The 18651-nt window shown below is 41.7% G+C and overlaps 1 protein-coding gene across 10 annotated transcripts in view; it reads right to left on the bottom strand.

Moving 5' to 3' along the window:
- The window catches only part of GPBP1 (GC-rich promoter binding protein 1), a 91010-nt gene that overhangs the window by 33925 nt on the left and 38434 nt on the right, over positions 1-18651 (bottom strand). For 9 of the 10 annotated variants that reach the window (XM_032145530.2, XM_032145532.2, XM_032145533.2 and 6 more), the window contains one exon: positions 15773-15892. The exons of the other annotated variant lie outside the window; for it this stretch is intronic. In XM_032145530.2, coding sequence (XP_032001421.1) covers positions 15773-15835 — 63 coding nt within the window. In that variant the 5' untranslated portion in view covers positions 15836-15892. The remainder of the gene's footprint in view (positions 1-15772; positions 15893-18651) is intronic. 10 annotated transcript variants of the gene reach the window in all.

The raw sequence follows: 18651 nt of genomic DNA, 5'->3' as shown, positions 1-18651 counted from the left end.
GGAGGCTGAGACAGGAGAATTGTTAGAACCCGGGAGGCAGAGGTTGCAGTTGCAGTGTGCCGAGATGACACAACTGTACTCCAGCCTGGACGAGACAGAGTAAGACTCCGTCAAAAAAAGAAAAGGAAAGGGAAAGAAAAAGGAAAAAGGAAAAGGAAAGGGGAAAGGAAAGGAAAACAGAGCTCTATAAATCAATACAAATAAGGACAACCCAATGGGGAAAACATGAGTAAAAAGCCAGTTCTCAAAATATAGAAGAGCCACAAATCACATGAAAACATAGCCAGGTTCTCTTGTAATCAAAATGCAAGATTAGAACAAAGTTGGCACCTCTTGCCCATTGGCCAATATATAATGACAGTTAAGGGTTGAGAAGACAGACAACTCTTTTTTTTTTTTTTTTGAGATGGAGTCTCGTTCTGTCGCCCAGGCTGGGGTGCAGTGGCACGATCTTAGCTCACTGCAACCTTCACCTCCTGGGTTCCAGCGATTCTCCTGCCTCAGCCCCGTGCCAGCTGGGATTACAGGCACCCACCACCACGCCTGGTTAGTTTTTATATTTTTAGTAGAAACGGGGTTTGATCATTATTGGCCAGGCTGGTCTTCAACTCCTGACTTCAAGTGATCCACCTGCCTTGGCCTCCCAAAGTGCTGGGATTATAGGCGTGAGCCACTGCACCCAGCCCAGACAATTATTCATTACTGGGTTAGAAAACATACACATACATATATGCTTACTTACTTCTCTCAGTAGGGAGAGAAATGCACATGTATATCTGTACTTATATTTGTCATCTTTTAAGTCTTTACGGTTAGTTTTTTCAGTCTTGCATGTATTTCAATAGATTTATTCTAGCACCTTATAGTATTTTAAAATTTTTTTTATATTATGCCCCAGAACTGAGCAGATGCCATTTATACTGCAAATATTTTTCTAAGCTTATTTTTTTAAATTTCCTTAAAAAAATTTCCCCCGCTGAAATCTGAGTAAAATAACGGAGGGGATCTTTTTCCCCCTTAGAGACAGATCTATGTTGCCCAAACCAGACTCGAACTCCTGGCCTCAAGTGATGCTCCTGCCTCAGCCTCCTGAGTAGCCAGGACTATAGGCATGCACCACTGCGCCCAGCTTTGAGATACAGATACAGATATAGACTTTTTTTTTTTTTTTTTTGAGATGAAGTCTCGCTCTGTCACCCAGGCTGGAGTGCAATGGTGCAATCTCAGCTCACTGCAACCTCCGCCTCCCAGGTTCAAGTGATTCTACTGCCTCAGCCTCCCAAGTAGCTGGGACTACAGGTGCCCACCACCACATCTGGCTAATTTTTGTATTTTCAGTAGAGATGGGGTTTCACCATATTGGCCAGGCTGGTCTCGAACTCCTGACCTTGTGATCTGCCCGCCTTGGGCTCTCAAAGTGCTGAGATTACAGGCGTAAGCCACCATGCCCAGCTAGCTTTGATATTCTAAAAAGACTATATAGGTGGTTTTAATCAAGTATTTAAACATATAAAGAAGTAACTAAACAGAGTAAGTGCTTGTTACTATTTTAAATATTTTTTAAAGCCTTAAGTCTTTGTTGCACTATCTTGTATTAGTCTTTTATCTAGCAACTTTATTTCTGGTAACCTTAATTCTTACTTGTAGCATGTCTGTTGGGATTTTTTTATATGGACAGTTACTGTTCATAAATAATACCAGTTTTCTATCTTGCCCTTTAGTCCTGTTACCTGTATTTCTTACTCATATTTTACTATGCTGTCTATATGTCAGAGTCTTTCAACAGTCTGGGATTTTATTATCTGTGCAAGCTAACAAGCTAGCCTGGATACTGTTTCATGGATGCTGGCAAAAGACATGAGACAAATTATTGAGACTTTATTACTCATGGCACAGCAAGCAGCATAAGCATGATGTTGGCACTGGTTCTGTATAGCCCCCTAAGACCTTTGGGGCTTGACAGGGAGGGGCCCAGGTGGATGCTGCCCTTGCACTGAGTTTGGCAAATCAACCACATTTATAAAGAGCTTGGTCTTTGTCCCTCAATGTTGCTTACTGCAAACAACCAAGAAATGGCCCATGAAAAGTGTAGTCAAGATTTTGCATTCTTGGCATACAAGCAAGAACGTGCAGGGGGCTGGATGCAGTGGCTCATGACCATAATCCCAGCAATTTGGGAGGCCGAGGCAGGTGGATCACTTGAGGTCAGGAGCTTGAGACTAGCCTGGTCAATATAGTGAAACTCCATCTCTACAAAAAATACAAAAATTAGGCCAGGTGTGGTGGCTCACGCCTATAATCCCAGTACTCTGGGAGGGTGAGGTGGGCAGATTACCTGAGGTCAGGAGTTCAAGACCAGCCTGGCCAAAATGGTCAAACAGCTCACTAAATACACTAAATTCACTAAAAGTACAAAAATTAGCCGGGTATGGTGGTGGGTGCCTGTAATCTCAGCTATTCGGGAGGCTGAGGTAGGAGAACTGCTTGAACCTGGGAGGTGGAGGTTTGAACCTGGGAGGTGGAGGTTGCGGTGAGCCGAGGTTGCATCACTGCACTCCGGCCTTGAGCAACAGAGTGAGACTCCATCTCCAAAAGTTAAAAAATAATTTCAAAAGAATACAGGCCAGGCACGGTGGCTCACACCTGTAATCCTAGCACTTTGGGAGGCCGAGAAGGGAGGATCACGAGGTCAGGAGATTGAGATCATCCTGGCTAACACGGTGAAACCTCGTCTCTACTAAAAATACAAAAAATTAGCTGGGCGCGGTGGCGGGCACCTGCAGTCCCAGCTACTCGGGAGACTGAGGCAGGAGAATGGCATGAACCCAGGAGGCAGAGCTTGCAGTGAGCAGAGATCACACCACTGCACTCTAGCCTGGGCAACTGAGCGAAACTCTGTCTCAAAAAAAAAAAAAAAAAACAAAAATTAGCCAGGCGTGGTGGTGCACACCTGTAATCCCAGTGACTTGGGAAACCGAAGTATGAGAATTGCCTGAACCCGGGAGGCGGAGGCTGCAGTGAGCTGAGATCGTGCCACTGCACTCCGGCCTGAGTGACAGAGCAAGACTCAATCTCAAAAAAAAAAAAAAAAAAAAAAACCAGCAAAAATGCTCAGAGCCCAAGATGAATTGCCTCTCTCAATGATCTACCCATCAGCCCTATACACTCTTGGCTGAATTTGAATTTTCCCATTATTATTCCACTGTCAGGAACTCATATTAATTTTCCTGACAGAGACTAGAACCAAATTCATTTAATTGGTCTTATACAGCATTTAAGTCTATTATCAACATCTCAAGTGAGGTCAGGACCCAGCCAACTGAATAAACCCTGGAAGGAGGAACGCTGGTGGAGGTTGGGGACCACCAATAAGTAATTTTGCCAGGATATGGTCTAAGGCCATGATTATCCATTACAGTTCATTAACAGGAATTTAAACCGACCTGACTGTTGGTGTCATTCATTAACAATTACAGGGGCAACAAATGGGCCAAAAGTTACCCCTCATTGTCAATAGAGAGATCTCCTATATCTCATTCTCTCAAATAAAAACCAACCACCCCAAGGGACACAGGTCACTCCAAGATCTGTTATTAAACTTGATTTGGATTACTGTTAATAGCTTAATTCAGAAACATGAACAGTGTCTCAAAGTAACTGGAGCCTCAGTTGCTACACATGTAGTAACTTTCAGGTATCTGGATAAGCATACGGATTGTTATTAATCATAATGTAACAAGGTTGCATGGATCTGAGTGTTCAAATGCAGATTTAGGAGCTGCCATTGATGGCATCAGGAGTAGCAGGATAGCTGACTGCCCATGTCCACATCAATTTTTCCGAAGTTCAAAGCCTGTGGACAGAGGTGACAAATCTAGCAGTGTGTCAGTGTCATCTCCTCCAGTTGCTGTTTGACTCAGGCAGTGATGCTGCTTCAACGGTACAGAGAGGGCATTAATTGTTCACCTTTCTGTACCTCCTGGGGTAATGTGTTTCTCAAGCGTTGGGGTGGTCTGCCCTCCCTCCACAGCCATGAAATTGGTTAGTCTTGTGTCTAGCAATCTTAATTCTTACTTTGTAGAATCTGTCGGAGTGTTTTTTAATATGGACAGTTAACTGTTCACAAATAATACCAGTTTTTTTTTGTTTTTTGTTTTTTGTTTTTTTTTTTTTTTGAGAAGGAGTCTCGCTGACTCCCAGGGTGGAGTGCAGTGGCACGATCTCGGCTCACTACAAGCTCTGCTTCCTGGGTTCATGCCATTCTCCTGCCTCAGCCTCCCGAGTAACTGGGACTACAGGCGCCCGCCACCATGCCTGGCTAATATTTTGTATTTTTAGTAGAGACGGGGTTTCACCATGTTAGCCAGGATGGTCTCGATCTCCTGACCTCATGATTCGCCCACCTCGGCCTCCCAAAGTGCTGGGATTACAGGCGTGAGTTACCGTGCCCGGCCAAATAATACCAGTTTTCTATCTTCCTTTTTAGTCTTATTGTATTTCTCACTCATATTTTACTGTGCTGGCTATATGTCAGTCTTTAAAGTACAAGAGCTGTGACTTCACTTAAGAAAATAAGAAAATCTCCTACTTGAACCTAGACTTTTCATCTGGGGGGGTAAGATGTGAATGAGATGGGGGCATTTTTATGTAATTTGCAGTGATCCGTTGTGTCCCCTACCTTGGTTCTCAATGGATACTGTAGGGGGAGAGTAGGTGAGCAGTTCACTCAAGCAAATGGTCATTGTCTTCATGATCTAGGATGTCAACCCAAGAGAATCTAATAAGTTAGAATTACTTAGATTCCATTTTGGCCAAGCTATCACCCTGGGGTTATGGCCTGGACTTTAATTACTCTTAGAGGAAAGCAACATCATGTCCAGGGATGGTCAGGTCACAATCCTGAATTTTAAAACTACAAACTGGGTACAGTGGCTCACGCCTATAATCCCAGTGCTTTGGGAGGCCAGGAGTTCAAGACTAGCCTTGGCAACATAGCAAGACCCCATCTCTACAAAAAAATTAGCTGGGCATGGTGGAGGCACACCTGTAGTCCCAGCTACTTGGAAGGCTGACTAGAGAAGATCATTTGAGGACAGGCACAGTGGCTCACGTCTGTAATCCCAGCACTCTCGGAGGCTGAGGCAGGTGGATTGCCTGATGTCAGGAGTTCGAGACCAGCCTGACCAATATGGTGAAACCCGATCTCTACTAAAAATACAAAAATTAGCTGGGCGTGGTGGCATCTGCCTGTAGTCCCAGCTACTCCGAAGGATGGAAAAGGAGAAATGCTTGAACCTGGGAGGCAAAGGTTGCAGTGAGCTGAGATTGTGCCACTGCACTCCAGCCTGGGAGACACAGAGAGACTTCGTCTCAACAACAACAAAAAAAGGATCACTTGTGCCCAGGAGTTCCAGGTTGCACCAAGCTATGATCACACCACTGTACTCCAGCCTGGGCCGTAGTCTGAGACCCTGTCTCTAGAAAAAATTTTAATTAAAAATATAATTTAAGGCCGGGCGCGGTGGCTCATGCCTGTAATCCCAGCCCTTTGGTAGACCAAGGCGGACAGATCTTGAGGTCAGGAGATCGAGACCATCCTGGCTAACATGGTGAAACCCCATCTCTACTAAAAATACAAAAAATTAGCCAGGCGCGGTGGTGGGCGCCTGTAGTCCCAGCTACTCAGGAGGCTGAGGCAGGAGAACGGCATGAACCCGGGAGGCAGAGCTTGCAGTGAGCCGAGATAGCGCCACTGCACTCCAGCCTGGGCGAAAGAGCAAGACTCCGTCTCAAAAATACATAAATAAACAAAATAAATACATATATATATAATTTTTAAATATATATATACATAATTAAAATGTCTACATTCTCACAATTTCTCATTTCTTTTACACCAATTACACCCAGAAGTGACTATGAAGAGATTTCTTTAGTTATGCTGCATTCATTGACCAAACAGCCTTACGGAGGTGCGAGGAGGTAAGGAAGTAGAGTTTTAACTTGTTTTGAGCTGAATTTTGAGGAGGCTCTTCTAGTACTTCACAGTACCAGATGTCTGTGGATGGTAGAGAGCATGGAATGTCCACTGATTATATTGAATATTGATCCTGCAAGGTATTCTTGAAATCAAGTTTCAACCATGGTAAGGTACCACTGATAGCACCAAGAATTGGAGCTAATCTGAGAAACTTCTGGCAAGAGTATAAAGAAAATAGTTACAGAGGCCGGGCACGGGGGCTCATACCTGTAATGCCAGCACTTCGGGAGGCTGAGGTGGGAGGATCACAGGGTCAGGAGATCAAGACCATCCTAATACAGTGAAACCTGTCTCTACTAAAAATACAAAAAATTAGCTGGGCGTGGTGGCACACGCGTGTAGTCCCGGCTACTTGGGAAGCCGAGGCCAGGAGTTCAAGACCAGCCTGGGTAACACAGTGAGACCCTGTCTCTAAGGGGGAAAAAAAACTTAAGGAAATTTTTTAAATATCAAACAAGCTGCAGAAAAACATTTGCAATATAAATGGCATCTGCTCAGTTCTGGGGCACCATATGAAAAAAATTTTAAATAAAAAATATAGTCAAACATAACCCAGTATGAAAGGAGCTATAAATCACTAAGAAATAGACTACATAAGCAATTATGAGAAAAAATTTCTAACACAAAAATATGCTCCATCATCAAGTGATGCAAATCAAAACGAAATATCATCTTGTCATCTAATTTCACAAAAACGTAAAAATGAAAACATCCAGTGTCACCGAGACTGAAAAGCGGCCCCCCTCCCCATAAAACTGTAATGGGATTATAAGTAGATGCAAACATTTTGGAGAGCAGTTAGGCATTATCTACCAAAATGTACAAACCTTCTGATTCAGCAATTCTACTGCTAGAAATTTACCTTACCATTATACTCAAGAAATGCTCAGATATTTCTACAGTCTAGTCCATTAATAGGTAATTAATTACATAATCCACGTAGATCCACTCAACAAAAGTTTATACAGCCACTAAAAAGAGACAAATTTCCTATGACTGACTATAGAAAGACTCTAGAGATGGGCCGAGCGCGGTGGCTCACGCCTGTAATCCCAGCACTTTGGGAGGTCGAGGTGGGCGGATCACAAGGTCAGGAGATCGAGACCATCCTGGCTAACACAGTGAAACCCCGTCTCTACTAAAAATACAAAAAATTAGCCAGGCGTGGTGGCGGGCGCCTGTAGTCCCAGCTACTCGGAAGGCTGAGGCAGGAGAATGGCGTGAACCTGGGAGGCGGAGCTTGGAGTGAGCCCAGATGGCGCCACTGCACTCCAGCCTGGGCAACACAGTGAGACTCCGTCTAAAAAAAAAAAAAAAAAAAAAAAAAAAGAAAGATACTAGAGATGGTATCCTTGGAAAAAAAGGGAAAAAAAACAGTTATTTCATCTGTTTCTCCAAACTGCGATAAAAATATACTCTGGTGTATGCATAAAAGTATCTTAGCATTTCACTTCTGAAACCTAGTCTACTATCCTAATAATCAAGAAAAGAAAGTTATTAAACTGATGAATTTTTGAAGTCTGATACATATGGCTTCCTATTCCAGCTCTAGTATGTCTCAGCAAATTAATCTCTCAACCTGAGTTCCCTCATCTGTAAATGGTGGGGCAGGGGGAGATAAGAGTGTCTACCATCTTAAGATTTTTGTTACCTTTATATAAAGTGTTTTATTACAACAAGTAAGGCAGAGACCATCTCCATCCATTCCCTCTTACACTACCTTTCTTTATGGACTGTTTTTAAAAATAGTTTTAAGGCCAGGTACAGTGTCTCAAGCCTATAATCCCAGCACTGATTTCAAGACCAGCCTGGGTAACATAGTGAGACCCTGTATCTTACAAACAAACAAACAAAAAAAAACAAGAAAACAAAACTAAAATTGAAAAAAAAAGTTTCATTTAAAATTTTCTCTAAAGCCCAGAATACCTAAATAAACAATAAACCAAAAAATCTACACAGTAAACCTTCTCCATAGAAGTTTCAATGAAATCTGGCTATGTACCTTCAAAAGAGCAAAAATCAAACTAAAAGTTTCAATGAACTCGACTAGCAGTTTGACTGAATTTTCTGATCCTTTTAGCCTAAAAGTATAAATAGCCTACATTTTCATCACAAGCTGACATTGCTTACATTGTCAAAGCAAAGTTTTGGTACAGTAATACTAATCTTTTTAACACTGCCATAAAAGAATCAAAAAATGCTACTATTATACACTATAGAGAAAACTACAGATTATTGAATAAAAATATGAAAATGTATTCATCATAGTAAAGTTCCACCACAACACTTTTTATTTTGTTTAAAGAGAAAAAAAATCTCCAACTTTCTATTTCATACCATTCATCTACCCTTTTAACACCACGCCCCCAAAATCTTTCATCAAAAAATTATGAAGATACAGCATCCTGTTTACAGGGATTATTTTGTCATCCTTCCTAACATAACAAACGGAATTTGCTAGTTATCTAAATTTTTCAATATCTGTTCAATATTCTTTCAGTAATACTTTCAAACTGCTGGTCAGGACCTATTAATAAATGATAAGATCAGTCACAATTGGCATTTTTTAATGGAATAAAAAAAAAAACCAGAAAATCACAAAAGAAAACATTAGTGCACCATAGGTATATGAAATTTGTTTGTTATATCTACATGAAAATGAAAAGACTGTGTAAAATATCCTTCTCACTACAGGTCACAATCAACAGTTTAAAAGTCACTGCCCTAAATAAGAGATTTATACTCAGCCACATGCAGTTTAAATTTTTACCACATGATGGGGCTAAAGTTCTACACATCTCAAAACTACTGCCATACAGTTCTGGAAACATTTTTACCCTTAATTCAAATCTTTATGTCATCTTTTCAAACAAAAAATAAATACTGCCATTTAATTTAGAGAATGCAATACTAATTAATGTCTGTTCCAATTACTCAGAACAATATTAAAAAGAGAAATAATGTGGGTAAACAAAAGTCTATGGCAGAAAACAAGAGGTTAATTACAAATAGAATTCATAAATGATTCTGAGAAAGAATAAGACAGAAAAGGTATAATAAAAGTATCACTAGAAAGTATCGTGTTTGTTAAAACCACTTTGGGCAAAAAAACAAATCTCAAATACTGCTAGTTAAGAGTTTAAATTGGGTGGGGTGCAGTGGCTCGTGCCTGTAATCCCAGCACTTTGGGAGGCCGAGTCAGGTTGATCACCTGATGTCAGGAGTTTGAGACCAGCCTGGACAATATGATGAAACCCCATCTCTACTAAAAATACAAAAATCAGCTGGGTGTGATGGCAGGAACCTGTAATCCCAACTACTTAGGAAGCTGAGGCAGGAGAATTGTTTGAACCTGGGAGGCAGAGGTTGCAGTGAGCAGAGATCACACCACTGCATTCCAGCTTGGGCGACAGAGCGAGACACCATCTCAAAAAAAAAAAAAAAAGTTTAAATTGTCAACTATTTTCTAAAGCTAATTTTTAATTAGAAGAATTCAGAATTTACAACTGGCGTTCCAAATTCTAAGAGTAAAATCATCATCATTATGAGGGCCTATACAAATTAATCAAGTCAGGTCCAAAAAGCATTAAGAATTTCAATGCACGTTAACAATTATCAACCAGGCTCAATGGCTCACATATGTAATTACACTTTGTGAGGCCGAGGCAGAAGCATCTCCTGAGCTCAGTAGTTCAAGACCAGCCTGGGCAAGATAGTGAAACCCTGTCTTTATTTTTTTTAATTTTTTAAATTACCAATCTTAACTTCAAGTTAACATTTAAATGAAGACAAGAAGTACTTACAAGCTTTTTTTAATGTTTTGTGTATCTTTCCAGATTTTTTTTTTTGAGACAGGGTCTCGCTCTTGTTGCCCAGGCTGAAGTGCAATGGCACGATCTCAGCTCACTACAACCTCTGCCTCCTGGGTTCAAGCGATTCTCCTGCCTCAGCCTCCAGAGTAGCTAGGATTATAGGCACACGCCACCAAGCCCAGCTAATTTTGTATTTTTAGTAGAGACAGGGTTTTTCCATGTTGGTCCAGCTGGTCTCGAACTCCCAACCTCAGGTGATCCCCCTGCTTCGGCCTCCCAAAGTGCTGGGATGACAGGCATGAGCCACCGCACCCAGCCCAGATGCTAATTTTTATTACTGTGCTTTATGTTAGCTATGAAATCGCTTAAAAATTACAAGAAGTCTCACATTTATTTCAGAGAAATGACAAAAGAGGAAAAGGAAACAAAGAGGAAAGCAGGAAACCCATATGCATCCAGGGAGGACTGGGGAAAATGCTGACTTAAAAGACAAATAAGAGCAGCTCGGTTGGGGGGAATTCCAGGGACCCACACACGAATGAGAAGGTGGCAGTCAGTAACAAGAACTGATTTCAGTGGCTTAATCAATAGAGGTCTCCATTCCCCAACAATTTCAAGTACCTTTTTTTTTTTTTTTTTTTAATTTTTAATTATTTTTGTGTGTGTGTGTGTGTGTGTGGTTTTTTGGTTTGGTTTTTTTTTTTGAGACAGAGTCTCGCTCTGTCACCCAGGCTGGAGTTCAGTGGTGGGATCTGGGCTCACTGCAACCTCTGCCTCCCGGGTTCAAGCGATTCTCCTGCCTCAGCCTCCCGAGTAGCTGGGACTACAGGCATGTGCCACCACACCCGGCTAATTTTTGTATTCTTAGTAGAGACAGGGTTTCACCATGTTGGCCAGGCTGGTCTCGAACTCCTGACCGCAGGTGGTCCACCAGCCTTGGCCTCCTAAAGTGCTGGGATTACAGGCGTTGAGTCACCATGCCCAGCCTCAAGTCCCTTTTTTACAGTCTATGAATTTGTACTCATTTTACAGAATTCCAAAATGAGTCCTATGGAAAGGTCACAGTATAGCAGATGCATCCTGGGTTCTAATCTAGGCTCACACTAATCAGCTATGTGAAAACAATTCAGTTAACCTTCCAAAATCTGTATAAGGTTTAGATGATCACTAAGATCCATCTTCAAACCCTAAAATTATATTCTATAGGAGAATTTTATAACTTCAGTGTATCTTTTTCAGCACATATGGCCAAAATTTATTAGGACCTGGTAAGTCCTTATGGGAGAACAAAATTCCAAATTATAAAATTGATTCCAGGTCGAGCGTGGTGGCTCACGCCTGTTATCCCAGCACACTGGGAGGTAGAGGCAGGCGGATCACTTGAGGTGAAATCAAGTTATCAAGTCCCTGTGACAACTCAAGTTTATGTTAATGGTCACTTCGACTGGGGCCCCCAAGAGTCTCAGCATAGGGCCAGTAACAGGAAAAATCAAGTGATTAGAGGGTACGAACTTTCAGCCCCACCCATAGACCAACTGCTGAACACATGAAAGTGCTGGAAGGGTAGTACACCCAGACAGGGCACGGAAGCTCCACACACCACACACCTCCCCTCACCTAATACCTCACCATTATCAATCTGTTCACCTGTATCCTTTATAATAAAATCAGCAAATGTGTTTCCCTGAATTCTTTGAGCCATCCCAGCCAATGTTCAGACCTGATGGGGGTGGTTGCAGAAATCCTGGCTTGTAACCAGTGAGGAGTACTGGTGACTGGGACTGGCTATTGGCCTCTGAAGTGAAGGCAGTCTTGTGGGACTGAACATTCAACCTGTGGGATCTGACCCTAATCCAAGCAGACAGTGTCAGAACTGAAATGAATTATAGGATACCCAGGTAGTGTCTGCTGGAGAACTGCTTTGAGGGGGAGAATCCAAATTATGTGGTTACAGAAGTGTTCTGTGTTGAGAGTAGAGGGAAAAAAGTGGGATTTTTTGTTTTTTTTTCTTTTACACAGGTCTTATAGTCTAGAAAAGCCAAAACACCTATAGGAATTACTTTCCATCAAAATGAACACAGCTTGCCTGAACCAAAAGTATAAATTACTATAAAAAAATTCACAAGTAAAATTAACTAGTATTTATGAGATATTTTTAAATAAACTCTTAATCTGTGAAATTTTTCATTTATTTAATTTACTTTTGTAGAGAGGCAGGGTTTCACCATGTTGCCCAGGCTGCTCTCAAACTCCTGGCCTCAAGAGACTCTCCGGCCTCAAGAGATTCTCCAGCCTCAGCCTCCCATGGTGCTGGGATTATAGGTGTGAGCTACCACGTCTGGCCCAAGAAAATCAATGTGCTTTTTCTGAAAATGGTTATATTCTTAATTATACTGGCTCTTTGCATTTGCGTTGTCTCATTATTTAGAGGCAAATATCTAGACAGTTACAGGTAGATCTTTGACCACTTGTAGTTGTTTTTTGTGTGTGTTTTTTGTTTGTTTCGAGACAGTGTTTCACTCTTCTTGCCCAGGCTGGAGTGCAATGGCACGATCTCGGCTCACCACAACCTCCACCCTCCCAGTTCAAGCGATTCTCCAGCCTCAGCCTCCCAAGTAGCTGGGATTAAGGTATGCGCCACCACACCGGGCTAATTTTGTATTTTTAGTAGAGATGGGGTTTCTCCATGTTGGTCAAGCTGGTCTCAAACTCCCGACCTCAGGTGATCCACCCGCCTCGGCCTCCCAAAGTGCTGCGATTATAGGCGTGAGCCACCACACCCAGGCAGTAGTTGTTTTATGTTTACATACTAGATCGTGCTGGAGGGAAGGCCCATCAAAAAGCTCCCCTAACAAAATAACTTGACCCAAAAAATTGTATTATGACTTTTTATCAGAATATGGCGCTATTTTCCTCTTTGCAGACTATTAAAGAAATCACTAGTGGCATATAATCTATAAAAAAAGCCCATTTCTAGCATCTGCTTCAAAAATTTATTCTTAGCACATTCTAAAAATAGACAATTTTAATAATTTGCAATCTCCTTGAATGTCTGTAAATGTACCTGTAAAAAACTATTCTATTTTTATTTATGTAAGTTAAATCAACATTCCTTAGTGAGTCCTAATATATAACGATATTGCAAAATTCACATTATTCCTGAAATTTTAGTCAGTGAGCCATTCAAGTCTTATTTATGTGGAAAAAAAAGCGTTCCAGATATATGAAAAGGCTTTGAAAAAATGTTTATAAGGAGAAAGTAAAGCAGGTTATCAGAAGAATGGTACAGAAACACGAAGTTTACAGATTTTCTTACATAAATGTTTCTTCACTTGCTATGTGCCCTTAGAATAATTTTCAGACTTTTAGTGTTTTTTGTTTTGTTTTGTTTTTGAGACAGTCTCACTCCTTCACCCAGGCTGGACTGCAGGGGCACGATCTCGGCTCCCTGCAACCTCTACCTCCCGGGTTCAAGTGATTCTCATGCCACCGCACCTGGCTAATTTTTGTATTTTTAGTAGAGACGGGGTTTGGGCCATGTTGGCTAGGCTGGTCTCGAATTCTTGACCTCAAGTGATCTGCCCACCTGTGCCTCCCAAAGTGCTGGGATTACAGGTGTGAGCCACCATACCCGGCCACGGTGTTTTGTTTTTTAATCGTTTTCCCCAGTTGTACTTGTTCAGACTAAACCTCAATTGCAAGAGTCTGTAGCACTTGAGCTACAACCAACCACCCTCCCCACATCCAATCTGGGCAGCTGTAATCAAGAAGACAGGTTTCTTCCCCCCTCTCAACTCCTAAACAAGGGGGATACACCTTACTGGGAGAGGCAGACTGTCAACATTTCTCACCCTCTCCAATTCCAATTGAAGAAGTTAAATTTCTGATAACTACTACAGTCAAGAACTCTGAAGCTCCTTTATTCCACCCAACCCCCACTCACGGAATGAAGGCTCTACCCCAGGTTCATCAGCCCAAGAACACTGAGGCCCTAATTGCTCTTGCTCCAGCTATCTAATAGGGCAGTAGTTTCACACTGGGAAAACTTAGAAGATTCAGGCTATTGCTCCACCTAGCCCGTGGAGTAATGACTCAAAGATTTTGCCAAGGGTAAGAAGCAGTCTCTCAAAGGAACTAACTTTATTCAAACACTAACAGCCCTCTCAGAAACAATGGAGATACTGGTAGTAAGAAAATAAGAGGCTCCTCTCCATGAAAAGCAATAAGCTGAATAAGCAATAAGTAGTTTCACACTGGAAAAACTTACAGAAGATTCAGGCTATTGCTCCACCTAGCGCATGGAGTAATGACTCAAAGATTTTGCCAAGGGTAAGAAGCAGTCTCTCAAAGGAACTAACTTTATTCAAACACTAACAGCCCAGAACCACTGGAGATACTGGTAGTAAGAAAATAAGTAGCTCCTCTCCATGAAGAGCAATAAGCTGAATCACAGGCCAGCTAGTTCTGAATGAACCTGAGAAACAGATACGTATGGAGAGCCCTACTAGGGTCAGAACCAACCTCAGGAGACTGGGCCTCAAAACTACACTTATCATAACTAAACTGGATCAGAGCATGGATCAAATTTAGGCCCCTCAGGCATTAATGAAAACAGTAGAGCAGTCAGCTGGGAATTAATGGAGCCTAACAGATGGGTTTGATATCAAATGAGGCAAACAGCTTTACAGAAAGATGGGGAAAGACACAGAAAACTCAGATAAATCACCCTCATCCCAAAGTGACTGTGCACAAACCCTTTACTCTGCACCTCAATCATTTTACTTTCCCTCATAAAAGAGATCAATATTTAAAATGAGTACAGCAGGGACTAAGAATAATTCTACATCACCACATTCATGGAATTATGAACAAATTAGATAATGTTCAGCAAAGCACTTTGTGAACTGAAGTACATCATGTATGGTGAATATCATTAACAAGTCAATCCATATAAGAGTAAAAAAACAGTATAGAAAAAGGTAAGATGCTCTGTTCAAAGTATATGACTGGTAAGAATTAAAATCTGTGAAACTGATTACTACAAAAGACAACTTTGAAATAAATGGCTTAGTATACGCTGATGGTATAATAAAAACTGACTTGTTAACTAACAGAACAGGCTGGGCACGGTGGCGCATGCCTGTAATCCCAGCACTCTGGGAGACTGAAGCAGGCAGATCACTTAACGTCAGGCATTAAGAGACCAGCCTAGCCAACATGGCAAAACCTTACCTCTACTATTAATAAAAATACAAAAATTAGTCAGGCATGGTACCCACACCTGTAATCCCAAATACTGAGGAGGATGAGGCAGAAGAATCACCGGAACCCAGGAGGTGTAGGCTATAGTAAGCCAAGATCATGCCACTGCAATCCAGCCTAGGTGACAGAGCAAAGCTCCATCTCAAAAAAAAAAAAAAAAAATTTAATAGAGCCAACAAATTAAATAACTTAGATGGTAATATAAATGTTTTGGGTTTTTGTTTTTGTTTTGTTTTGAGACAGTTTCGCTCTTGTTGCCCAGGCTGGAGTGCAATGGCGCGACCTTGGCTCACCGCAACCTCAGCTCACCGCAACCTCGGCTCACCGCAACCTCTGCCTCCCGGATTCAAGTGATTCTCCCACCTCAGCCTCTTGAATAGCTGGGATTACAGGCATGCGCCACCACGCCTGACTAATTTTGTATCTTTAGTAGAGACAGGGTTTCTCCATGTTGGTCAGGCTGGTCTTGAACTCCTGACCTCAGGTGATCCACCCACCTCGGCCTCCCAAAGTGCTGAGATTACAGGGGTGAGCCACCGCACCCGGCCACAAATGTACTTCTCTGCAAAGATATTATTACTCCTCCATGACTTAATTACATTTGTGTAAAAAATGAATGCAAGAGAAGCAGACAGAAAGAAAGATGCAGAAAGAGTACCTTTGTTGATGATGGTGGAGTAGGGAAATTAAGCCAGGCTGGAGCAAAGTCATGCTGCGCCATTTAGGTCCAGTCTCTCCAACTCAGTGAAACAAGGCTTCAACACCTCATGGCAAGTCCCTGTCATATAAAAATGGAAGGAATTAGACCTGCAGCTCCTGGCCAAAAATTATCGCCTTTATATTACAATGATCTTACTACTTACTACTATAGGATTCTATTTATAATGAAAATCTAGAAAAGACAAAACTATAGTGATAGAAAATAGATCAACTTGGAAGGGGGATGACCAAGAAAGAAGAGGGAATTTTCTGGGTAACTGAGTATTATCTTGATCGTGGTGGTTATTACAACTGTACCCATTTGTCAAACCTCAAATTATAAACTTAAAACTGGTTTTTTCATAAAGTATACCTCAGTATAGCTTTTATTAAAAAATCAAATAGACAACTAGACATCAAATGTTTCCTGATATAACCCAAAATGAAATACAGAGTACCATCTATGATGTAGTCTTGTGCCCACCTAAAATAAAATTTGAAATCTGATTTAACTACCAATTAGCAGGACATTCAAGATGGAGAACAAGTTAAAGGACGTCTGGGGGAAGTGATAATCTAAAGGTTAAATGAGCTGGTTTCTACAACAAATAGTGGCTTTTAATGGGCAGATGAACTAAGAATCCTTTATGTGAACAAATCAACCTAAAAAAAAAAAAAAGAAAATTATGAAACAATCAGAACTTTGAACATAAGCTGGATATTATTAAATGGCACTAAGGAATAATCACTTTAGATGTGATAATGGTATGGTGGTTATGATGTTTTAGAAGGAAGACATAGGCCAGGCGAAGTGGCTCATGCCTGTCATCCCAGCACTTTGGGAGGCCGAGGCGGGCAGATCACCTGAAGTCAGGAGTTTGAGACCAGCATAGCCAACATGGTGAAACCCCATCTCTACTAAAATAAAAAATTAGTTGGGCATGGCGGTGCGTGCCTGTAATCCCAGCTACTTGAGAGGCTGAGGCGGGAAAATCACTTGAACCTGGGAGGCAGAGGTTGCAGTAAGCCAAGATCACACCACTGCACTCCAGCCTGGGCAACAGAGCAAGGCTCCCTCTCAAAAAAATAATAAAAAAAAAAGACATATACTCAAATCTTTACAACTAAATTGATGATACATCTGGACTGTTTTAAAATAAACCAGGGAATGGGCCAGGCGAGGTGGCTCACGCATATAATCCCATCACTCTGGGGGAGCTGAGGCGGACAGATGGATCACTTGAGGTCAGGAGTTCAAGACCAGCCTGGCCAGCATAGTGAAACCCTGTCTCTACCAAAAATACAAAAAAAAAAAAAAAAAAATAGCTAGGTGTGGTGGTGTGCGCCTGTAATCCCAGCTACTCAGGAGGCTGAGGTAAGTGAATTGCTTGAACCCGGGAGATGGAGATTGCAGTGAGCCAAAATAGAGCCACTGCACTCCAGCCTGTGCAACAAGAGCAAGACTCCGTCTCAAAAAAAGAAAGAAAAAGAAAAAAAAAAAAAAAAAGAAAAGAAAGATTAAGAGTAACCAGATATAAAAAACAAATACAATTAGTTAAAACTGACAATGTAAGTGATAATGTTTAAATGCTCATATGGGCTGAGGGAGAAAAACTCTGATACAACTTGAAAACCTTAAGAGGAATTCCCATAAAACACTCATGAAACAAAATACAGGTTTTAAGACTATGTCTAACCAAAATATACTGCACATCACAAAAATTCAGGTATTCAGAGTCCTATTTATTTCTATTGGCATTAAATGTCAAAGTCTTGTGGAATAACAATGAAAACTAAGGTGTTTTAAAATTTATAAAAGATTTTTATCTTTTAACATGAAGTTAAATACTAAACGGTGCTTTGTGATACACACTTTTCCAACAACTTCCCAGCCAGAAACTTTAGAGAACTTAACCAAAAATGGGCTTGGCTTGGCTCACGTATAATCCCAACACTTTGGGAGGCTGAGGTGGGTGGATCACAAGGTCAGGAGTTCGAGATCAGCCTGGCCAAAATGGTGAAACCCCATGAAAATACAAAAATTAGCAGGGCACGGTGGTGGGCACCTGTAATCCCAGCTTCTTGGGAGGCTGAGGCAGGAAAATCACTTGAACCTGGGAGGCAGAGGTTGCAGTGAGCCGAGATCGCGCCACTGCCCTCTAGCCTGGATGACAGAGCAAGACTGTCTCAAAAAAAAAAAAAAAAATTAAATTAAAATTGATAAATTTTCAAAAAGGCATATCATACAAAATGGTAAAAAGTTACGTAATGGCCGAGCATGACGGCTCACGCCTGTAATGCCAGCACTTTGGGAGGCCGAGGTGGGCAGATCACCTGAGGTTGGGAGTTTGAGACCAGCCTGACCAACACGGAGAATCCTCGTCTCTACTAAAACTACAAAATTAGCCGGGCGAGGTGGTGCATGCCTGTAATCCCAGCTACTCAGGAGGCTGAGGCAGGAGAATTGCTTGAACCCGGGAGGCGGAGGTTGCAGTGAGCAGGGATCGTGCCATTGCACTCCAGCCTGGTCAAGGAGGAAACTCCGTCTCCAACAACAACAACAACAAAAAATCCCTGGAGGCAAACCACTAAAATCACCTATTCATTTCTGCAATGTCTTTATATTAACTTTAATTTAAATCTAGTTCTTAAAGTATGGGCCTGGTGTGGAGGCTCACACCTGTAATCCCAGCACTCTGGGAGGTGAAGTGGGAGGCTCCCTTGAGCCCTGGAGTTTGAGGCCAGCCTAGGCAACATGGTAAGACTCCCATCTCTACAAAAAATTTTAAAAAATAGCGGAGTGTGGTGGTCCATGCCTGTAGTCCCAACTACTAGGGA

This window comes from Hylobates moloch, unplaced genomic scaffold (assembly GCF_009828535.3).
Source record: "Hylobates moloch isolate HMO894 unplaced genomic scaffold, HMol_V3 SCAFFOLD_23, whole genome shotgun sequence".
In the NCBI taxonomy this organism is placed as follows: Eukaryota; Metazoa; Chordata; class Mammalia; order Primates; family Hylobatidae; genus Hylobates; species Hylobates moloch.
The sequence above is the reverse complement of the archived record's forward strand: the minus strand, read 5'-3'. Positions and strand labels throughout refer to the sequence as shown.